General features: G+C 41.9%; 1 protein-coding gene across 1 annotated transcript in view; it reads left to right on the top strand.

Annotated features, from left to right (window-relative positions):
* The window catches only part of LOC126456741 (uncharacterized), a 137,663-nt gene that overhangs the window by 61,309 nt on the left and 50,991 nt on the right, over positions 1 to 25,363 (top strand). Inside the window, exon 2 of the mRNA XM_050092486.1 lies at positions 23,750 to 23,951. Coding sequence (XP_049948443.1) covers positions 23,808 to 23,951 — 144 coding nt within the window. The 5' untranslated portion in view covers positions 23,750 to 23,807. The remainder of the gene's footprint in view (positions 1 to 23,749; positions 23,952 to 25,363) is intronic.

Below are 25,363 nucleotides of genomic sequence, written 5' to 3'. Positions count from 1 at the left end.
TACAACTATTTACATGACTTACATTACACATTATACACATTATATACAAAATTTGAATGGCGCGGGTGCGCCGTAAAAGTTCTTATGTTGGCAGATAGAGTGCGCGCATGCGCAGAAGCGTCTGTGTAACTGCGGGACTGCCGTTATATCGTACAGTTAGATCACGCGGCATAGTATTGCAGTTCATATTGTTCGTGTGCGCGCGTTTTTCAGTCGTTGCACAAAGAAAATATTCAACCAAGATTACATATGAAGACTACATTCTATGACAGGTAACTTAGTTTTAAATTTACAATATTTGTTATAACACAATACAACTTAGATTGTTGAATGTTCTTAGTTACATAGTATTGTTTTGAAATACTTCAAAGAAAAATGTCCGTATTTTTCAGGTGCGTTGACCTATACACATCGTGTCGTTATTACAGTTCATATTCATCCGCTGCACAATAATTTTTTACAGGTTAGTATCGTCGTGGTAAAGTTTTTTGATCACAGTAACATCGTTGTATAACAACGTGATTAATACATAAGCGTGTCCATTTCTCATTTCCATCATAGTCGTAGTGATGCAGTTGGTTGTGACTAAAAGCATTGCTTATTACAGATCAGACGTGACCCGTCGAGTAATTGGTCCACGTGCAGTTCGTTTTTTACATTCCGTGGAAGCTTGGTTGCAGAACCTCGGACGGCACATAGCTGGCGTCGATCCTTGGACAGTCCAGGTAAGAGTGTCCATCACATTTTGAGAACATTTCATTCCCTGAAGTTCCAACCAAAATTCTTCCACCCGTCATGTTGTTTTCTGGACAGGCACTTTGTGTCCATTTAATCCAATTAACATCTTGAAGTTGGGTACTGTAGTAATGTCACTAGACGATGCACGAATTATGCACTTCACATTTTCAGTTTTTTGCTGAATATAGCTCACCTAAATGTTCGTAGTTATTAATCAAGGAAATCGTTCATCGCGTTTACATTGATACGCTGCATAATGAATGGCATTAACAGTTTCTTTCACATAGGTTTCCGCGTAGTTGCAGAGTTAGTAATGTTCGTTAATGTCCGTGAACAGTGGTTCACTATGCAATGTCTTTTTGGCACTCGTTTTGTTCAAATTTTTACATAGTAACAGTTACACTATACATCAGTTAAAAAAATAAGTAATTATACATACACACGTCACATATTTTCTTAGCATAAACATAATATAGTTGCACATAAACATGTTTACATCATCATTACATCGCTATAGGTTATTACATTGTGTCACATTTGATTTCATGAATTGCAGATATTTACATCCTCTTTAGCGGTTTTGCTGGGATATTATCGATGTTTTTTGTGATGTCATCTGAAATTAAGATATGTTAGACACAACATTCATTACATCAGTAGGCAAGACCAGGCGTTTTCACTACTCAATAAATATTCAAAATAGTAAGAGAGAGAAAATGTTCGATTCCTCGCGTTTTGTGCGTGTGTGTAGAGTGTCTGTGTGGCCTTGACTACTGATAGATGCTTTTCGTGTTGAGAGATGTGCGTCTAATCTATTTCTCAAAGTAAAAGATCGCTTCACAGATGACGTCTGTCAGTTCGTCAGGTGTCACACCAAGTCAGTGGTACCTTCAGTAACAAATGTTCCGTGAAAAATTAATATGTCATCCACTGCTACGTAATCATAAATTTTACTTTAATATTCCGTCTTTCAGGTGGAGGCACGCGCTGAAAGAAGAGTTCTTCTGTCTTCAACTGCGTCACTGGAACCGCTGAAATGAAAATTTCTATACTACTTATTATCTGTGTTGTAACAACAGAGTTTTTCAAGTTGCTTAGCAATATTTTGATGGGTATGACCTTGACATTATTCAGCATGAAATGCTCTAAGATCTCGGTGTGCGTATAGCCCAATAATTTTGTTAGTTCTAGGATGTTGTAACAGATACACACCAGGATGCGGTATGTTAACAATTATATAAGGTCCTTCATATAGCAGACGCCACTTAGCATTGTGTCGTTTGAGTGCTACAGATTTATGATGAGTACGAAGTAGTACAAGCATTCCTACCTCGAATTTTTGTTTTCTTTTTATTATGTTTCTGTGATGTTTGTTTCGTATTTGTGCGTGATGTGTCAATGTAGTCAATACTTCTTTTATTTTCTGTTCAGGTGTGATTTCCTTGTCCGACAACTTAGGTAATGGTTCTATCCACTGATCGTTCTGTTTGCAATTGAACATGATCTCGTTAGGTGTGTAATTCGTATCGTAAATATTTAAGTTATTGTGTACGTCTTCGAAAAGACTTAGGTAGGACACCCAATTAGTATGTTTTGATGAAATATAGGTCCTCATGAATCGATTTAATTCTCGGAAAAGTCTCTCAGTCGCGTTACATTGTGGACTAAACCTCGAAATAAATATACTTTTGATGTTATTGTCCTTCAAGAAATTTCTCCATTTGTACCCAGAGTAGTATGCTGCATTATCTGATAGAATTGCTTTAGGTTTTCCCACGTGCGTCAGGTAATCACTTGAGAATCTTCGTATTATAGCATTTGCAGTGGCGGATTTTAAAGCATAAAGTTTTACATGTTTAGAAAATATATCGTAAAAAGCTAAGATATATTTGACGCCTCCAGAGCTTGCTGGATGCGGTCCACTGATGTCAGTACACAGAATTTCCAGGGGTTTACTAGGTAAAATAGAATGTAAATCTGTTTTTGTGGATAAATTCTGAGGTTTTGATTTTTGACATATGACACATGTTTTTAGTTCCCTGTAAATTTTTCTTCTCATATTGCTAAAATAACAGTATGTGCTGAGCTTTGCCAAACACTTTTTCGTCCCATAATGACCCCAAACTAAGTGTGTGTGCCAAATTAGATTACGTTCAGACTCTTTGGGAATGCATACACACCAGTTAGTAGCATTTGGATGTCGGCGGTAAAATAACACATCATTGTGTAACTTGTAATACTTAGTCAAAGGATGATTGTGTTTTTCTATCAGTAATGTTATTATCTTATACCAGTGAGGATCAGATTTTTGTAATTCAGCCATGTTTCTGCACATATCAATATAATATTGGTGATACTGCTTGTCTTGCATTAAGAGAATCCTGTAGTCATTTATATTTTCTAAGTCACTGTTGGTATCATTCATACCTTGTGGAAGTCTAGACAAAGTGTCTGCAATGGTGTTGTCCTTACCTCTTATGTACTTAATTTCAAAAGAGTAGTTCTGAAGTGTAACTGCCCATCGTGATAGTCTAGGATGTACAAGTTTACAAGTTAACAAAAATGTCAGGGCCTGGTGATCGGTGTAAATTACCGTATGTTTTCCAAATAAATAATAATTGAATTTCTTGAATGCCCATACTATGGAAAGTGTTTCTAACTCAGTAGTGGAGTATGTACGCTCACATTCAGTTAGAGTGCGACTCGCAAACCCAATAATTCTTATCTGTTCCTCCTCTTTATTCTTTACAACTTGAAATAAGCAACAGCCCAAGCCAGTACGTGAAGCGTCACAAGTCATACAAAAATCTAAATTGAAATCTGGATGGCTCAATATGTTAGCATTCACTAAAGCATGTTTAATTGTATTAAAGTCATTCTGGCACTGTTCCGACCAGATCCAAACTTGATTCTTTCTGAGTAGATTTAGCAGATGTTTACTGTTCAAAAGTGGTTGTGGCAAAAAACGTCAGAAAAATGAACATAGCCCAAGAATGATTTTAACTGCTTTTTAGTTCGAGGGCTAGGAAAGTTTCTGATAGCATTTTCTTAGGTTGGCTGTGACTCCAGCTTGTGCAAATTTTTCTAAAATTCTTTGAAGTGTGTCAACGTGTTCATTCCAAGATTGTGTAGCTATCAGTATATCATCTACATAGTGTGTGACTGTCTCAACTAAATCGTCGCCAAGCACGGTATCCAGGGCTGTAATGAATACCCCCGAGCTGACATTCAGTCCGAAGGGTAGAACACAAAACTGATAGGTTCGCCCCCCGAACATAAATGCAGTATATTTCTGAGAATCAGGAGTGATACCCACCTGCCAAAACGAATTAGCGAGATCTATTGTGGAAAAATATTTTGCATCTAGAAATTTCTGTAATTGCTCTTCTAAATTTTCAGGTTTTGTGTGAACCGGTAAAATTATTTCATTAATAGCTCGTGCGTAAAACACTAAGCTAATGCTTCCATTTGATTTTTGACAACAAGTAGAGGACTACAATAAGGTGAGGTGGATGGTTCAATGACCTTCCAGTCTAACATTTGTTTTAATTCTTGCCACACAGCAGGTCGTTGAGATAACGGTACGTTATATGTCTTATGATAGAAGATCTTGTGAGGCTTAACTTCAATCTTGTACACATACGTGTTGATAACACCTAATCGTTTGGTAAAAACTTGTAAATATTTGGATAACACTTCCTGTAGTTTTATACGTTCATGTACACTGAGAGCTGTAGCTTCACTTATCTTATGATCAAGCAATGTTTTCAAGTCCATTATCCCCCCCAGGGGGTCCACAACTCTTTTGTGGACACGTGCGTAGCGAGCACGGGACCCCGAGCTAATGTGGCCCTCCTTCCTTTCCGGGCTGCATACCTTCCCTTCCCTTTCCGCATCCCTCCCCGTCCCCCATCTTCGCCCCCCCCCCCCCTCACCTCTGGCTCTTTCCCTCCCTTTCTCCCCCTCTGGGAGTATGATTTGTGCCTACGTCCGGAGACGGACGCTCGAAACTGTTCCAAATTCCTTGCTTTTACACTTGCAAGTCCTCGTCCTTCCTCTGTCCTTCTCTTTTCCTTCCCCTTCTCCTTGCCCTTTTCTCCGCTGCGGCGTTTGAGACCCCCTTTTCTTTCCTTTCCCTTTCTCTTTTTTCCTCCCTGTGCGTGTCTGAAGGACGACCCACGCACTTCCATGCGTAGCCGGTGACGGGGTAACGCGTAATTCCCCACCCCGGGTAGACAGGTAGGACACGTACGTACCCCCTGGTAACGGCCAGGCCCAGGGAGGGGTGATTACCCGAGCTGATACCTTCCGAAAGTGCCGATTGGTCCCTCCGTCCGTTTGTCGGGAGGTGTGACCTGAGGTGTGAACAATCACCTAAGGCGGGTGTGCCCTCGGTGAGGGCCCCCACAAGGGAGGAGCGCGCCATCGGAGACGCCGGTAATCATGGGGGATTCTTCCGCAATGGTTTCCTCCCCTTCCACTATGTCTGCTCACAAACGTAAGTTCACTGAGTCTCAGCCACAGACGGTTCTTCCATCGTTGCCACAGTTCCTTGTTGTTTCTCGGTCTGACGAAGGTCACGACTTTTCCACTGTCAACCCTTTCATTATTCAGAAAGGTGTCGACGCAATTGCGGGTCCTGTAAAGTCTTGTTCCAGATTACGGAATGGCACCCTGTTGTTAGAAACACACAGTGCCCTCCAGGCTCAAAAATTGCTGCGTACTTCTCTGCTCCACACCTTCCCTGTCCGGGTGGAACCGCACCGTACCTTAAATTCCTCGCGTGGAGTCGTTTATACACGCTCCCTCGATGGATTGTCTGACGAAGAAATTCAGCACTATCTGTCTGACCAAGGCGTCACGGCTGTTCATCGGGTTATGAAAAGGGTTGACTCGAACATCATTCCAACCCGCACTGTCTTCTTGACATTTGACAAAGTTCAACTCCCATCAAAAATCAAAGCAGGCTATGAGATAATTTCCGTTCGCCCTTATGTCCCAAACCCTACGCGTTGCTATCGATGTCAGCGGTTCAATCACACCAGCCAGTCCTGTTCCAATCCGGCCAAATGTGTTACGTGTGGCAGGGATGCCCATGAGGGTGCTTGTCCACCTCCATCCCCTCGCTGCATCAACTGTATGGGTGACCACGCTGCTTCCTCTCGAGATTGCCCTGTTTTTAAGGACGAAAAGCTGATCCAGGAAATAAGAGTGAAGGAAAAGGTGTCGACCTTTGCTGCTCGAAAGTTACTCGCCAGTCGACAGCCCACCGTGCCTCATAAAGGAAAATACAGCGCTGTCCTTGCTTCTCCTCGACCAACAAAGGAGGCGGCCACGCAGACTTGCGACCTCACATTTAGTACCACGGTCGTCAGATCGGCCAGCGCAAAGATCGCCCGTTCAACCTCACCTCTTTCGCCTGCCCACTCTATGGCTCACCCTTCGTCGGGTTCTGCTAAATCTCGAGCCCCAAAGTCAGACGCCAAGTCTTCAAAAAAAGAGCATTCTCGTGAAGAGTTTTTACGTACTGCAACTTCACAACCATCGGTTCCTCCTTCATCTAAACATACCTCCAAGAAGGCTACGAAGAAACACAGTTCCTCTCCTTCTCCGCCAAGGCGTGTCCCATCTACAGCACCACCTGGCGGAAATCGCCCTCGGCCATCTTCTGTGTCGCCGAGGCGCACTGTTGGTGGCCGGTCAACTGGCCGATCGTTGGTGGCAGGAGCTGCTCCTGACCAACCTATGGATCAGGATCTTCTGCCTTCGACTGAATGCCATTCCATGCTGTCAGTCGCAAGCTCTGAGCAGTCGTTGAGTTGACAGCACCCTTGGTGACGTTCCTCCATTTTCTGTTCACCCTATGTCCATTATCCACTGGAATATCCGCGGCATTCGCGCCAATCGGGAGGAATTGTCGATCCTCTTACGATCCTACTCGCCGGTCATCTTCTGTCTTCAGGAAACAAAGCTGCGTCCCCATGACCGCTTTGTTCTCCCTCATTTTCAGTCCGTCCGATATGACCTCCCCTCTGTTGAAGGCACTCCAGCCCATGGAGGACTCATGATTCTGCTCCATGATACTCTCCATTATCACCCAATCCCCTTAAACACTTCCTTCCAAGCTGTCGCCGTCCGTCTTTCCCTTTCTGGATACACGTTCTCTCTTTGTACGGTATACATTCCATCGTCTACACCAATGGCACGAGCTGATCTCTTTCATCTTCTTGATCAGCTTCCACCCCCCTATTTGCTGGTTGGGGACTTCAATGCCCACCACCCGCTTTGGGGATCTCCACATCCTTGTCCACGTGGCTCACTATTGCTAGACGTCTTCCACCAAGCGGATCTAGTCTGCCTCAACACTGGGGTCCCCACATTTTTGTCTGCCTCCACGGCAAATTTATCCCATTTGGACCTTGCGGTCGGTACTGTTCCGCTAGCTCGGCGCTTCGAATGGTTCGCCCTTGATGATACACACTCGAGTGACCACTTTCCATGTGTTCTTCGACTGCAGCCTCAACTGCCATATATGCGCTCGCGACGCTGGAAGTTTGCCCAAGCCGATTGGACACTTTTTTCGTCTCTAGCGACATTCGATGACCGTCGCTTTCCCAGCGTCGACGATGAGGTCACACATTTTACCGACGTTATTCTCACAGCTGCGGAACGTTCGATACCACGCACCTCCGAATTGCCCCGGCGCCCTCCAGTTTCTTGGTGGAACGAGGCATGCCGTGACGCAATACGTGAGCGGCGACGTGCTCTTCGCATTTTCCGTCACCATCCAACTTTGTCCAACTGTATCCGATATAAGCAGCTCCGTGCGCGATGCCGTCGCGTCATCCGCGATAGCAAGAAGGCAAGCTGGAAATTCTTTACTAGCTCATTTAACAACTTCACTCCCTCCTCGGAAGTTTGGAGTCGGCTTCGACGGTTCTCAGGCGCGCCTAGTTTCTCCCCGGTCTCTGGGCTCACTGTCGCGCATGATACCTTAGTGGACCCCGTCGCAATTTCTAACTCATTGGGTCAGCACTTTGCTGAGATTTCGAGCTCTTCAAATTACCCGCCAGCGTTTCTCCCGAAGAAACGTGCAGTGGAAGTGCGACATCTTGCTTTCTCCTCTCAAAATCGCGAAAGCTACAATACTGTTTTCTCCATGCGCGAACTCCAACATGCACTCTCTTCTTCTCGCTCCTCCGCCCCAGGACCGGATGGTATCCATGTCCAAATGTTGCTGCATTTATCAACCCATAGCCTGCGTTACCTCCTTCGCCTTTATAATCGAATTTGGACCGACAGTACCTTTCCCAGGCGATGGCGGGAAGCTATTGTCGTTCCCGTTCCGAAACCTGGAAAGGACAAACATCTCCCCTCTAGCTATCGCCCCATTTCTCTCACGAGTAGTGTCTGTAAGGTTTTGGAGCGTATGGTGAATTACCGTTTAGCTTGGTGGCTGGAGTCCCGCAGTCTTTTAACACCAGCCCAATGCGGATTCCGAAAGCATCGTTCTGCTGTTGACCATCTTGTTGCTCTCTCCACTTATATCATGAACAATTTTCTCCGGAAACGCCAAACGGTAGCAATATTTTTTGATCTGGAGAGAGCGTACGATACCTGTTGGAGGACAGGCATCCTCCGCACACTGTTCTCTTGGGGCTTTAGAGGCCGGCTGCCCCTTTTTCTTCGCGAATTTATGGCAGAGCGCACATTTAGGGTGCGGGTGAACACTACTCTCTCCCGTACTTTCTCCCAAGACAACGGGGTACCCCAGGGCTCCGTGCTGAGTGTTGTACTGTTTGCCATCGCCATTAATCCAATTATGGATTGTCTCCTTCCTGATGTCTCGGGCTCCCTCTTTGTGGACGATTTTGCGATCTACTACAGCTCTCAACGGACCAGCCTTCTTGAAAGACGTCTTCAAGGATGTCTCGATCGCCTCCACTCGTGGAGCATCGAAACCGGCTTCCGTTTCTCACCCAGTAAGACCGTTTGTGTTAATTTTTGGCGACGTAAGGAGTTTCTTCCGCCCTCCTTACATCTAGGTCCTGTCAACCTTCCGTTTTCCGACGTCGCTAAATTCTTGGGTCTTATGTTTGACAGAAAACTGTGCTGGTCCTCCCACGTTTCCTATCTTTCGGCTCGCTGTCTGCGTTCCCTTAACACCCTCCGTGTCCTGAATGGTACCTCTTGGGGAGCGGACCGGGTGGTCCTTCTCCGCCTCTATCGCGCCTTAGTGCGCTCGAAATTGGATTATGGAAGCATAGTCTACTCCTCTGCTCGGCCGTCTATTCTTCGGCGTCTCGACTCTATCCACCACCGTGGATTACGTTTAGTGTCTGGAGCTTTTTATACCAGCCCTGTGGAAAGCCTTTATGCTGAGACTGCTGAACCTCCGCTGTCCAATCGGCGGGCAGTCCTTCTGAGTCGTTATGCTAGCCATCTGTCTTCCATGCCTGCTAATCCAGCCCATAACCTTTTTTTCGACGCCTCCTTTGATGTCGGGTATGCAGGCCGCTCCTCCTCCCTACTACCCCCGGGAGTCCGCTTCCGTCAACTGCTCCATTCTCTTTCCTTCCGCTTTCCTAAAACCTTCTTGACAACTTGGGGTACAGCACCGCCTTGGCACCGTCCCCGGATCGACTTGCTCAGAGACCTATGTCAATTTCCCAAGGATGGTACCCCTACACTTGTTTACCGTCGGGCATTTGCTGCTCTATGTGCACAAATGACGGAAGCCACATTTATTTACACCGATGGCTCGAAAACATCGTTAGGTGTAGGGAGTGCCTATATTGTTGGCGACACCCCAAATCACTTTCGGCTTCCCGACCAGTGTTTGGTTTATACTGCGGAGCTTTACGCTGTTCTCCAGGCTGTCCACTACATCCGCCGCCATCAGCGGATACAGTACGTAATCTGCTCAGATTCTCTCAGCTCTCTCCTAAGTCTCCAAGCTCTTTACCCTGTGCACCCTCTGGTCCACCGGATTCAGGACTGTCTGCGCTTGCTCCACCTGGGGGGCGTCTCAGTGGCGTTCCTCTGGCTCCCGGGACACGCTGGTATCTGTGGAAATGAGGCGGCCGATATAGCGGCCAAGGCTGCAGTCTCTCTTCCTCGGCCAGCTCTTCAGTCTCTTCCGTTTACCGATCTACGGAGCGGTTTATGTCGCCAAGTTACTCATTTATGGCATGCGCATTGGTCAACACTTCCCCACAATAAATTGCGGGAAGTGAAAGCCGTTCCTTGCGCTTGGACCTCTTCCTCCCGAACGCGTCGTCGGGAGGAGGTAATTTTAGCTCGACTCCGGATAGGGCACTGTCTTTTTAGTCATCGACATCTTTTAAGCGGTGATCCTCCCCCACTCTGTCCCCACTGCTCTCAGCTGTGGACGGTCAGACACCTTTTAATTGAATGCCCCTATTTTAATCCGTTACGCTCCCGTCTACAGCTATCGCCTGATCTATCGTCGATTTTAGCAGATGACACGCGCTCAGCTGACCGCGTTCTACAGTTTATTAGTGACAGTGAAATGACGTCAGTCATTTGAAGCTTTTTTTTGGGGGACAACCAACCATTTTTTATAGTGGACTTTTAAGCATTCCTTCTGCCTTTAGTTTCTCAAATTTTCTGACTTTGTTTCCATTGCTGCTGATTTTAAATTTCGTTTTTTTCCTGTTTTCTACGTCACGGGCTGGGCGCTAATGACCATAGAAGTTTTGCGCCCTAAAACCACAAAAAAAAAAAAAAGTCCATTATCTCTGTGTCAGATGAGTGTGTTTGCATGTCTTGAATGTCTTTGTCAAGTACTAACTGAACCTTGTACCCTGTACAGTGTTTGTCATGCTTTAGAGTTCTCCTGTCCAAATCAATAATAATTACACTGCCTTTATCATTTAAAATACATTTACCTTTGGAGAAGTCTATAATGCAGTCCTTCTCGCTCATAATATCTATTCCTAATATGCAATTTGTCACAAGGTTTTGTACAACCAGGAATGGCCATTGTACGGTTCCATTACCTATTTTAACGTTTACAAAAACTTGCTTCGTAACCCTATATGACTTATTACCTAGTGCAGTAGTTATTTTACAGTTTTGGGCAGGAAACTCAGGCACAGGTTCCAATTCACACATCTTTTTATAGAAATTAAAAGACAAAACGCTCACAGCTGCACCTGTATCTAGGATAATAGTAGTTGGAATCCCACCTACTACACCAGTAGTAGATGCTAAAACAATTTCATTTGTGTTTAAACGACATTGTGTACTGTCTTGTAAAAGTTCATCTGATATATTGTTATTGTGGTTGTATCTTATAAATAAAACAGGTAGTTTTTGTTTAGAATTACTCGGCATATCATTATTCTGTTGTTCAAGTGTGGTGTCAAATAACTGATTAACATTGAAGTCGCCCCCCAAGAATTCTTCAGCCACGACCTGGGGCAAAGTAGTGACTGTTTCTAGTTTGTTGGATTAGCATTTGTACTAGGTACTGACACAGATTGAGGTTGTGCATCAGGTGTCATTTCTATTATATTCACATTCGGATATTGCCTATTATGATCTCCAAACTTTTGCGGTTGTTGTTGCTGTTGCGCATTATAACTTACCTGTCGGTCGTAAGGTATGCTCCAATTTTGACCTGGTGGCTGCTGTGGTAAAGCAGAGTTTGAATGAAAGTACTGATCGTTACGAGTCCAACCTTGATGCTGTCTTGGCTCGTAGTTACTATTATTTCTATTTCTGTTTGTGTTTTTGTTATTACCTTTGTATCCGTTGTTACCGTTGTAGTTATTACCGCGGTGCCTTTTGTATGGATTGCCGCATGAAATGTTATTACTGTTGTAACTATTGTTTGTATTAGAATACGCGTGTTGATTTTGATTTCCGTATTGAGACGGCATGTGAGTTTGCTGTTTTTGCTGTACCGCGTATCCAACTGTGGGCGCGCCAGAATTGAGTTGGCAAGCCTGCATGTTTTGCATACCACTAGTGTAAACATTGTGGCTGCTGTTTTGCCGCGCGAAGCGCTGATCTTCAAGTAACATGTCAACCGAATCTAAGGCTGTTAAAAAATAATCTGAATCGTCATCCGGGATATGTAGGAGTTTTTCTTTAATGTTGAAAGGCAATTTGGCCTTCAACGCACGGAGTATATCACGCGTTGCGACTGGTTCGTCTAAAAAATGTCCCATGTTCAAGTATTTTTCAAAATATCTGCGTAAGTTACCATTTTTACTGTTAAAAGTTTCAGGTTCTAAAATTTGTCTTCTGAGTCGCTCCTGGACGGATTGCGACCAGAATTTGTTCAGAAAAGCACGCTCAAACTCACTGTACGTGGTACATACATCAGCTTGACTGTATGCCCAGACAGCTGCATCGCCTTGGATGTAACCGACAATATATGAAATCTTTTTCCGGTCACTCCAAGTGCGTGGAAATGCGTTACTAAAAGATTTAAGAAAAATCACCGGATGAATGGTTCGTTTTTCTGGGATAAAAATCTGAAATTGCCTGTGTTTCATTAAGCTTTCATCTTCCTTCGCATTGTGATACGGATTTATTCCACTGTAATTACTGGTATGTTCAGCTGGCGAGTAATTACGATAATGTTGCTGTGGTTTACCATGATAATAGCTTGTGTTTGTGCTTCCACATCGCGGTATGTGTTGTAGTCGTGGTGTGTTTTGTTCTTGTGTATTTGTCGTGTGCGGAATGTGTGTATCATACTCGAATGTATATTGGTTTCTGAACTGTACATTTTGACTGATATTTTCGTTACATTCAGACTGTAGTTGATCGGTGAATTGTCTCATGGGTGCAGTAACGGATTGTACTGCGTCACTGATCAGCTGTTTGTTATTAGTAATGTATTGCGCTACGGAGTCGTGCACAATTGTTGGTAAATTTTCACGTAAGCATCTATCAAAATGTTTGTCTTTGTTCTCAACCCAATCATGAAATTCTTTATTAATATTTTGAAAATGAGCTGTGGCATCTGATTGTAAGATGTCAGTCAGGTGTTGTTCAACATTGTCAAATTTATTCTGTACGTCAGTAATTCGTTTTTCAAGGTTGTCATGTACTGAAGGATATGTTTGAATTTGTTCAGTAAGAACTTCACACGTGACATTAAGGTTTTTTACTTGTGTTTGTAAAAGTGCTACGTCAGTTGTAGTCATTTCTTGTCTCGTATTAAGCTGGGAAAATTTAGTACTGAGTTCGGTCATCTGTTTGGTCAGTGTGGCGTCTATAAGTTCCACACGTTTACACAAAGTGTCATTACCTATCTTGATTGCTATGAGATCAGATTTGATTTCGTCATTTTGTGTTTTTAACTGTTCATTTTGTGTCTCTAATTGTGCCTTTAAGGTTGCCATGTTTTCGGCGTTCTGTTTCCTTATGGTTGCCATATTTTCTGCGTTTTGTTTGATTAGCATTTGTAACATGTCGGCAATGTTTACCGTTTGCAAGGTCTCTGCCCCCGCCGCGTCATTAGACGTGACGTCATGCATTAACATGGGCTCTGATTGAGATTTTGAAATTTTTGTAGTGGACGGCCTATCGTCAAAATTTTCGTCAACACTTGCGTCAATGTTTGATGAATCGTCACTACCGGTTGCTGTCGTAAAGTCATTTTCCAACACTTGTCTCACGTCCGAGTCGGATTGCGCCTGAATAGTACGTCCTTGCTGTTCCATTTTTGCGTATTGTTTTCTAGTTATTACCATGCCATACGTGATATATGTTTCAAGAAAATTTTTGACACTGATTTTAAAATAAAATGTAGTTGAGCATGAATCGCTCGTAGCAACAATGGCTGTCTGTTAATTTAAAAATATAAACTGAATTTGAGATTATTGGTAATGGCTGCTGGCCATGTTATGATATCGTACAGAAGTCGGCCATATTGTACACTCGTGTATTGGTATTGTTGCATACGTTATTGTTTAGGGAAAAGTACTGAGAATGAAATTTATCACTGAAACTGTTATGCGGAAAAGAAACACTACAGAATTTACTGAAAAGCTAATACACCGAATTATACGTCTGCTAATGCAAAGATGCTGCGTCTTACCTTATTTTGCTGGAAGTTTCTTTGCGTCTTCCAGCAAAATTTCAGAATTGGAAAATATCTTCAGATTTTGTTATCTCTCATACATTGACGTCCAGGTCCAGAAAGTTGATTTTTTACATGAAACAAAGAGAACAATGTAACAAATGACAAAATAACAAGTCCGACACGCAGTCGCCAATATAAAATAAATAAAATAAATAAATAAAAAATATATTGTTATTTTAAATATGTTAATTATTCTATCTGTATGATGGTGATTGTGATTGCAATTGTATTTGCTTATCTGGAACGTAATTTTTTTTTTTTTTTCACATCTGTCAACACCTGTTTTCTTTGGGCCGAACTATCAGCTTAATAAGTCACAGCTGCAAAATACTAACACGAATTCTTTACAGACGAATGGAAAAACTAGTAGAAGCCAACCTCGGGGAAGATCAGTTTGGATTCCGTAGAAACACTGGAACACGTGAGGCAATGCTGACCTTACGACTTATCTTAGAAGAAAGATTAAGGAAAGGCAAACCTACGTTTCTAGCATTTGTAGACTTAGAGAAAGCTTTTGACAATGTTGACTGGAATACTCTCTTTCAAATTCTAAAGGTGGCAGGGGTAAAATACAGGGAGTGAAAGGCTATTTACAATTTGTACAGAAACCAGATGGCAGTTACAAGAGTCGAGGGACATGAAAGGGAAGCAGTGGTTGGGAAGGGAGTAAGACAGGGTTGTAGCCTCTCCCCGATGTTGTTCAATCTGTATATTGAGCAAGCAGTAAAGGAAACAAAAGAAAAATTCGGAGTAGGTATTAAAATTCATGGAGAAGAAATAAAAACTTTGAGGTTCGCCGATGACATTGTAATTCTGTCAGAGACAGCAAAGGACTTGGAAGAGCAGTTGAATGGAATGGACAGTGTCTTGAAAGGAGGATATAAGATGAACATCAACAAAAGCAAAACAAGGATAATGGAATGTAGTCTAATTAAGTCGGGTGATGCTGAGGGAATTAGATTAGGAAATGAGGCACTTAAAGTAGTAAAGGAGTTTTGCTATTTGGGGAGCAAAATAACTGATGATGGTCGAAGTAGAGAGGATATAAAATGTAGGCTGGCAATGGCAAGGAAAGCGTTTCTGAAGAAGAGAAATTTGTTAACATCAAGTATAGATTTAAGTGTCAGGAAGTCATTTCTGAAAGTATTCGTATGGAGTGTAGCCATGTATGGAAGTGAAACATGGACGATAAACAGTTTGGACAAGAAGAGAATAGAAGCTTTCGAAATGTGGTGCTACAGAAGGATGCTGAAGATTAGATGGGTAGATCACATAACTAATGAGGAAGTATTGAATAGGATTGGGGAGAAGAGAAGTTTGTGGCACAATTTGACCAGAAGAAGGGATCGGTTGGTAGGACATGTTCTGAGGCATTAAGGGATCACCAATTTAGTATTGGAGGGCAGCGTGGAGGGTAAAAATCGTAGAGGGAGACCAAGAGATGAATACACTAAGCAGATTCAGAAGGATGTAGGTTGCAGTAGTTACTGGGAGATGAAGCAGCTTGCACAGGATAGAGTAGCATGGAGAGCTGCATCAAACCAGTCTCAGGACTGAAGACCACAACAACAACAACATCTGGAACGTAGACGTTTAATTATTCGGTATCAGACGCTTGACAATGGCTTTTTCGTAAAGGCAATGTTACTCGTAGTTGACCGTGAAATAAAACTGAATAATCGGACTTCGTAATTAAATCGTTTCCAAAGACTGCTGCGGTAGGTGCGGACTCATAATCTAAATCTCAATATTACAATAATTTGCCAGCCATGCCAATACGTCGTACAGAGGTGATTGTCTACTAAACATAAAAAGGTTACACAGTTAGTTAAATCAGATATATTCAATGAATAAGCCTACAGTTCATAATCCTACTTACTTTTATAAATATAATTCTTTACAGAATCGAGTGCCTAGTGTGGTTGCAACTCGCAGTATTCTTCTATAACATGAAATATGGCGGTGTGCCAGACAATAAAATAAAATACGTGCTTCTCGCACCACTTCTACCAGAGCTCTCTATTCTTAATCAAACATAAGAGTAACGTAATTGTGCTTCTGTTTTATCAGCGACACAGCGCTGCAGTTGTGTGCCATAGGCTTTATTTATTTGTCACTGATTATTTATTTAATTATTATATCGCATTTCCGCGGAAACTCACGCTCGGCATGCAAATGTGCCTTTATAACTTCAAAAGTAGTTTATATATCAGAAAAATTGTGTTGGTTGCTGGCAGCTTGTGCACTATGTACTCATGTATTTGTCAAAAGAAAAGTCACATAATACTCACTAGACATGGCCTGCACCTCAACAGGTATGGGAAGGGGAGGTTGGCAAAGCTTATACGTGACAGCATAGGTGGGGTTGGTGGGATCACTCGTGGGAAAATTCCTGCAGTAGTGGGTGTTAGAGCTGCACCTTTTTTAGATTGAAGTCAGCTGATAGGTATTCCTGCTTAAGGGAAGTTTCTCTAACAAGGGAATCACTTTTGACAAAGCTTAGGTATCCGAGTAATAAGGGAATTAGTATATTTCATCAAAATATACAAGGTATTAGAGATAAAGTTAGTGAACTGCTTATAGATGTTGACTCTGAAATTATTGGTATATCTGAACACTTCTTAAATAAGGAGATAATTCAGAGGCTTCCTTTACCAGGATACAGGTTGGCTGGCTGCTTTTCGAGGAGCTCTTTGCAGTGTGGGGGAGTAGCCATGTATGTGAAAAACGGCATCCCATTTGAGTCAATTGATGTGTCAAAGTACTGCACTGAAAATGTGTTTGAATGTTGTGCAGGTGTGGTTAAATTTAATGGAGCTAAAGTTGTAACTGTTGTTATTTATAGAGCCCCAGACTCCGATTTCACAACATTTTTGCTAAAGCTAGAAGAGGTTCTTGGTTCACTTTATAGGAAATACAAAAAGTTAGTTATATGTGGTGACTTCAATATTAATTGTATAAGTGATTGTGCAAGGAAGAGGATGTTGGTAGACCTCTTTAATTCATATAATCTTATGCAAATCGTGTTAAATATAGTCATCAGCTGTTCAGGAAAGCTGATCCAGTTGCTGTAGAGACCTTTATAAACCTTATAAAGGAACAAGAGTGGCAAGATGTTTATAGTGCTGATACAGTAGACGATAAATATAATGCTCTTCTCAAGACTTTTCTCATGCTCTTTGAAAGTTGCTTTCTGTTAGAATGTTTAAAACAGGGTACTAGCACAAACAGGCAGCCTGGGTGGCTGACTAGAGGGATAAGAATATCTTGTAGAACAAAGTGGCAATTACATCAAAACGTTAGAAACAGTCAAAATCTAAATGCAGCAGCCCATTACAAACAGTATTGTAAGGTGCTTAAAAATGTTATTAGGAAGGCAAAAAGTATGTGGTATGCAGATAGAATAGCTAAGTCTCAGGATAAAATTAAAACCATATGGTCAGTCGTAAAGGAAGTTGCTGGTCTGCAGAGACAGGTCGAGGATATAGAATCAGTGCGTAGTGGGAATGTCCGTGTTACTGATAAGTCGCATATATGTACAGCATTTAATAATCACTTTCTGAATATAGCAGGTGAACTAAATAGAAACCTAGTCCCAACAGGGAATCATATAGCGCTCTTAGAAAAAAGTGTTTCGAGACTGTTACCTGAAATGCTCCTCCATGATACTGACAAGAGGGAGATTGAGTTAATAATTAAATCACTAAAGACCAAGAACTCTCATGGATATGACGGGGTATCTAGCAGAATACTGAAGTATTGTTCTATGTATGTTAGCCCAGTTCTCAGCCATATCTGTAACTTTTCCTTTAGGAGTGGTCGGTTTCCTGACCGATTAAAGTACTCGGTAGTGAAGCCACTTTATAAAAAGGGAGACATTGATAATGTTGACAATTTTAGACCTATTTCTATGCCATCGGTGTTTGCTAAAGTTATCGAGAAGGTTGTATATACAAGGTTACTGGAGCATTTAAATTCACATAATTTGCTGTCAAATGTTCAGTTTGGTTTTAGAAGTGGTTTAACAACAGAAAATGCTATATTCTCTTTTCTCTGTGAGGTTTTGGACGGATTAAATAAAAGGTTGCGAACGATAGGTGTTCTCTTTGATTTAATGAAGGCTTTTGACTGTGTTGACCACAAAATATTACTGCAGAAGTTGGACCATTATGGAGTAAGGGGAGTAGCTTACAATTGGTTCGCCTCTTACTTTAAGAACAGAATGCAGAAGGTAATTCTCCGCAATATTGAGAGTGGCAGTGATGTTCAGTCCCAATGGGACACTGTTAAGTGGGGCGTTCCCCAAGGGTCGGTGCTGGGGCCACTGCTGTTTCTTATTTATATAAATGATATGCCTTCTAGTATTACAGGCGATTCAAAAATATTTCTGTTTGCTGATGACACCAGCTTGATAGTGAAGGATCTTGTGTGTAATATTGAAACAGTAACAAATAATGTAGTTCATGAAATAAGTTCGTGGCTTGTGGAAAATAATTTGATGCTGAATCACAGTAAGACTCAGTTTTTACAGTTTCTAACTCACAATTCAACAAGAACCGATATTTTGATCAGACAGAATGGGTATATTATAAGCGAGACGGAACAGTTCAAATTCCTAGGCGTTCGGATAGATAGTAAGCTGTTGTGGAAAGCCCATGTCCAGGATCTTGTTCAGAAGCTAAATGCTGCTTTATTTACCATTAGAACAGTATCTGAAATAAGTGACAGTTCAGCACGAAAAGTAGTCTACTTAGCATATTTTCATATGCTTATGACGTATGGTATTATTTTTTGGAGTAATTCTTCTGATTCAAAAAGGGTATTTCTGGCTCAAAAACGGGCTGTTCGAGCTAAGTGTGGTGTAAGTTCGAGAACCTCTTGTTGACCCCTATTCAGAAATCTGGGAATTCTGATATTGCCCTCACAGTATATATTTTCTTTAATGTCGTTTGTTGTTAGCAATATTAGCCTATTCCCAAGAGTTAGCAGCTTTCACTCAGTTAATACTAGGCAGAAATCAAATCTGCATGTAGAATGCACTTTTCCTTGACTCTTGTGCAGAAAGGAGTGCAGTATTCTGCTGCATCCATTTTCAATAAGCTACCACAAGAACTCAAAAATCTTAGCAGTAGCCCAGACTCTTTTAAGTCTAAACTGAAGAGTTTCCTCATGGCTCACTCCTTCTATTCTGTCGAGGAGCTCCTGGAAGAGCTAAAAAATTAAGCAAATTCCAGTGTTACATTGTTGATTTTCTTCATTTAAACTTATGACTTGTCACCTGAATATGTTTTTTTTTATATTTCATTTTATCTGTTTCTAATATCGTGTTATAATTTTATGTATTGACTCGTTCCATGACCATGGAGACTTCTCCTTAATTTGGTCCCACAGAACAATAAATAAATAAAATAATAGATGTAACACGATATCAAACATAGTAGAACCAACCTTTTATTGGCAGCCACCGACAGAGCTGGTTTACACAGTTCATCCCCATCTTACACATTTCTTTCAAGAGGCCTACTTTTTTCTGAGGTTATTTATGAAATTGGTGAAGGTATTTTAAATCTCTTTTAACTCCAAGGAAATGCGTATTTTTGTCACCAAAAATGTTTCATTTATTTGAAATAAATTAATATCAGTGGTTTTAATGAAACACGCATACCGTGTGGCTTGCTTTCTCCATCTAAAAACAGTTCATTACAAAAGATGTTGAGGTTAGTACTAAAGATTTTTGCTCACATCAGGAAATGCCATCTGCTTGCAAGGTTTTTTTAAAGATATTTCCTAGTTTACACTATTGTTTCTTGTACCGTAGCTACAAAGACAGATTGTTAACTTACGTCTTAATTTTCACCCTTGAAATCTCAAAATTTGTCAGGGAAAATGCTAAAACTTGTCTGGAAATCAGGGAATTTCACTCAGGGAAACTTGTGGCAACCCCAGTCTGATACATCGCCATGAGTCCCTCGATCCTTACCGACCAACCGACACATTTCTTTGCGTTGTCCTGCTTCTGTAATTGTAACCTCTTCACATTTTCAACTGTGCGAATCCGAGCAAAGGAGATTGCAAAAAAGGTGACAGTTGCTAGGATATTAGGTATAAAATCTAACATCCGAGAAGAAATACGTAGTCTTAGAATCTATAAATTTCGCTACCACTTTGCGCAGTGGACAGTGACACCGTGTAGCATTAATTGTCAATTCACGAGCCTAAGTTCGAATATTCGTGCGAGTTGCTCTTTCCGTGTAGCAGAATTAGTGTAACTCCGTTTTTCTGCGCAAATCTGTTTCCAATCAGTTGCATGTCGAACAGCACCCACTCGGCAGCAGTAGTACCTGAAAAACAGCATTCGGTGAAATCAAAAAAGTGTATGAGCACTTTGCAAAGTGTCAGTTGCACCCAAATAGTACTACTTTTACTGCAACAACAAAAGTAAAGAACATTAACAGTTTGTGTTACAATCGCCCGGTAATGACGACAGTCTTGTACTGTGATCTTGACAGACCTCTTAGCCACTTGTATGCATCGTGACTAAAATGCTTGTAATGTAGTTGAGAATTCAGTTTTTTATACAGATAACCTCCTCAATTCTCATATTTACTATTGTAACTCAAAGCATTAAACTTACTAAGTATATTGTTCACTCTCAAAATTATATACAAATCAACTCGAATCAGTCTGTAGTTTGCAGTTGTAGTGTACAGAATGTAATTATAATACTACTGCGACTCCCTGTTAAGTTACAGCTGTGTGCCGGAGTGGTACATTACCTTTCACGGGCAAGTGTTCTGCCTACTGAACAATCCGAGCACGACTCACGACCTGTGCTCACAACTTTACTTCTACCAGTTCCTCATCTCCTACCTTCGAAACTTTACACAAGTTCTGTCACATTCCTCGCAGTCTCGACACTCTCTAAAGAAATGATCGTACCCAGAAATGGCTCAGCTGTTGCCTAAAACGTAGTTTCTGCAATGAATTTTGATTCTACTGTGGAGTGTACACTGATAAGCAACTTTCTGGCAGGTTCGAGTCTTGGTCAGCCACACACTTTTAATCTGCCATTAGACTTCAAATTGGTGCACACTGTGCTTGAGGTTGAAAATTCATTCAGAGCAACAAAACCACACAAACTGAAAAAAGAAAAAATAACAAATGGCAATAAATTAAAAGCACATTTTGGTCTTGCTGAAACTTTCTCGGCAGCAACAGTACTTAAATACCAAATTACATAAAACTGCAATAACAGTCCAACACGTTTTCATTAAACAGTCTCAGAATAATTAATTATGTTGAAAGGCTCATCTCTACTTACTTTTTAAAGAAAAATTCATTTATGTATTGTTAATAAGAAACAGTGATACACGTTAACTCTAAGAACAATAATGCGAAAGAGAGATCGTGTTTTATTATAGTTTACTTGACCTGTCTCATATATGAAATTTTTCAACATAAGAAAAAGCAGATACATATGGCTAAATTGACAGTGAAATTAGTCTATTCTTAGTACACATATACAGAAACAATTATTGCTACACATGATCTTTGTCTTGTCATGACAACTGTATCACCACTGGAATTAATTCACAGTGGACAACTGGCAGATTCTGCATCTGATATACCCATGACGCGCATAATCACAGGTGACTGTCAATAAAAACAAATAAGATAGTTAGAATTTTGTTTAAAAACAAAAGTATAAAATTTGTAGCTGATGTTGTTGTTTGTGCCTGTTACTTATAATTGACTTTGTAGAAGGTTCTTGTAAAATAAGTACAAAAATGAAAGAAAAAACTTTAGTAGACAGTCTCCAAAAATTTGTGCTATGCACAAAGGAAAATAAAAACTGTATTTGAATTTCAGCTCCATCTCTAGTGGCCTCATTGTCGACAGTAGGTTAAATGCTAATCTCCCTTGCTTCTTTTGTTTGACTACTACTACTACTACTACTACTAGTAGTAGTAGTAGTAGTAGTAGTGTTCCAGCAGTAATTGTTCCTATTCATTAAAATGCTTATCATTATACAGTCTAATTTTGGAAGTCTAAGTATCTCAAGTGCTATCAACATTTAATATGGTTTAGCGTTCCTTTACCTTTTATTCTTGACAGTTGTGCCTTTATGTGCTTGTTGGATTTCTGATCCATCTGTTTTAGCATTGCTATTAAGAACTGTTACACCACATTTTTAATCTGTACCAGATAACTTGTGAGATATCAATTGCATTAATGTGTATTTTCTTCACAAAACTTACGTAGACTTGTTAAGTCAAACCTACTCAGTTCAATAAGCCGTGTCCAAAATGGCTCGGAAAGAATGATGGAGATTATAATGTCTCCTTGTCTAACAACCTTCAGTCGTTTCAACCTACGCTTTGGTTTTCAGCACTTTTATTCTCACATTGCAGACCCCCCCCCCCCCCCCCCCACACACACACACACACACACACACACACGCACAGGAGTTGTGTTGCGTCACTGGCTGCCTCCACAGGCACAACAGTTGCCGATGCGCGTGGTTCTGATGCAGAATCGTGTCTTTCTCAACTCACAATGAAGTATTGACAAATCTATATTTGTTCATGATAGGAGGTCACATGTTATGACAGGTCGGTGTAGCAAGCACGTTATTATAAATGTTTTCATAGAAATAAAGTGGTGATGGCTAATAACTTGTAGTTCGCATATTTCTGTACTTCGTGGACCCGATGCCCACAATAATCCTGACAAATACCCAGGGAGACCCTCAGCCAAGATACAGACCTCATAAATGCCTTGTTGTTGTTGTTGTGGTCTTCAGTCCTGAGATTGGTTTCATGCAGCTCTCCATGCTACTCTATCCTGTGCAAGCTGCTTCATCTCCCAGTACCTACTGCAGCCTACATCCTTCTGAATCTGCTTAGTGTATTCATCTCTTGGTCTCCCTCTACGATTTTTACCCTCCACACTGCCCTCCAATACTAAATTGGTGATCCCTCGATGTCTCAGAACATGTCCTACCAACCGATCCCTTCTTCTAGTCAAGTTGTGCCATAAGCTCCTCTTCTCCCCAATTCTATTCAATACCTCCTCATTAGTTATGTCATCTACCCATCTAATCTTCAGCATTCTTCTGTAGCACCACATTTCGAAAGCTTCTATTCTATTCTTGTTCAAACTATTTGTTGTCCATATTTCACTTCTATACATGGCTACACTCCATACAAATACTTTCAGAAATGACTTCCTGACACTTAAATCTACACTCGATGTTAACAAATTTTTTCTTCTTCAGAAACGCTTTCGTTGCCATTGCCAGTCTACATTTTATATCCTCTCTACTTCGACCATCATCAGTTATTTTGCTCCCCAAATAGTAAAACTCCTTCACTACTTTAAGTGTCTTATTTCCTGATCTAATTCTCTCAGCATCACCCAACTTATTTCGACTACATTCCATTATCCTCATTTTGCTTTTGTTGATGTTCATCTTATACTATCCTTTCAAGACACTGTCCATTCTGTTCAACTGCTCTCCCAAGTCCTTTGCTGTCTCTGACAGAATTACAATGTCATCAGGAACCTCAAAGTTTTTATTTCTTCTCCATGGATGCCTTATAAAGGTGAAATTACTACTATTAATGATCCTTCCTTCCCATCAACATCAGAACCACTGGTTTTGAAAGTTAACATTTGTGCTGATATGACCCCCCACCCCCCCTATTTTTGTGCTTGTGTTTGTTATTGTTTGGTTTTCCTATCTGTTCACTTCTGGTTTCGCACGGGACAGCACTTCGATTGTGGGTGCTAAAATAGACTGCCACAGTGTGTTGACAAATTCTCTGTCCTGCCAGTCGGAGATACTATTCAGGAGTGAACTGTCGACATATTGCTATTCCACAGGGTCTCGAGGCACTGCAACTCGGAGAACTGTAAGAGCGGCAGGACCGAGCGGGAGGCGATGCGTATCTTCCGCAGTGCCCGAAACCTGCGTAAAGTACACATGTGGTGCGCCGTCAGCCCCCACGTCATCGACGTGCTCTGCGACAAATGCCGGAGACTCGCAGATCTCTGCCTGCACGCCGCCCAGAAGCTCGGCTATTCGGTAAGTGTTACATTCTTTTTATTAAAAGATGGGAAATCCGGGATTGAGTAATGACAAGATTGCTATTGATAGATTGCTATTCACCGTATAACGGAGATGCTGAGTCTCAGATAAAACAAAAAGTGCTGAACAAGTAAACTTACAGCTGAAAGGCCTCCTTCTGGATTACACACACACACACACACACACACACACACACACACACACACACACACACACACACACACACACACACACACACACCGCACATGCACGCATGCAAATAGAACTCACATACATGCCCACTGTCTCAGGCTGCCGAGGCCAGATTGTGAGCAACTGCATGTAATGGGAGAAACAATCTGGGTAGAGGGGGTGAGGATGAGACTGGATGGGAGGGATAGCACGTAGAGGTGGGGGACACTAAAGTGCTGCTTGTGGGGACATACAGGAATGAGGAGGGGAGATGGTAGGGCAGCTAGGTGCAGCCGGGGTGTTAGACAGAGAGCGGGGAGTTGGGGAGAGGGGGGTGCGGGGAAGGAGAGAAGTAAAAGGGCTGTGGGTGCATTGGTGGAATCGAAGGCTGTGTAGTGCTGGAGTGGGGACAGAGAATAGGATAGGTGGGTTAAAGACAATTATCGACAGAGGTTGTGGCGAGGAGAGTTACGAGAACATAGGATATATTGCGAGAGTTCCCAGCTGTGCAGTTCAGAAAAAGCTGGTGGTGGTAGGAAGGAACCAAGTGGCACAGGCTGTGAAGCAGTCATTAAAATGAAGAATGTCGTGTCGGACAGCACGCTCGGCAACTCTGTACCACCTCTACAAAAGCCTCCGAACCTCCCACACGTCGCCTCATAGCTGATAAACCCTGCCTTGCTAATGTTGTACTTTTACCCCACCCTCAAAAACTCCCTTCCACCACCGTCCGGAATTCAGAACCTAAATAGACCCGAAACACAGTCGTGATCTTTCCTCCGAAAGACTTAGCCCCAGAAAGTCCTTTCTGAAGGACTTACCTCTTGCCTGGTTCCAAAGTTCAGTCCTGCTGGACTTTTTAAGGAACTTCTCTCCTTCTCCTGGTCTCTGCAGTGGAAAAAATTGTTTGCTACCGACCCTACCCACCAGACTCCACCAAAGACTAATGTCGGACCTGGCCGACTCAGTTCCCTCCCATTGCCCCCAACTCACCCCCTGTTAACTTCCCAGAATTTCTTAAGCTCGGACCTCGCTTCACCGTCATTCCCCAAATTCCTCGACGTGTAAACTAACTTTCCATCTGGAGAAAGAACTCAATCCACCATGTAAAAACTGATCCTGACCTTGCAAGCCTACCTGCTGACAAAGGCTCCACCACTGTGGCTTTGAACTGCAAGGATTACGTGGCAGAAGGGCTCCACCAGCTGTCTGATTTGTCCATCCACAAACCGTGCCAC

This window comes from Schistocerca serialis, chromosome 2 (assembly GCF_023864345.2).
Source record: "Schistocerca serialis cubense isolate TAMUIC-IGC-003099 chromosome 2, iqSchSeri2.2, whole genome shotgun sequence".
Taxonomy (NCBI): domain Eukaryota; kingdom Metazoa; phylum Arthropoda; class Insecta; order Orthoptera; family Acrididae; genus Schistocerca; species Schistocerca serialis.
Note: the sequence above shows the minus strand (reverse complement) of the source record. Positions and strands in the feature narration are given on the sequence as shown.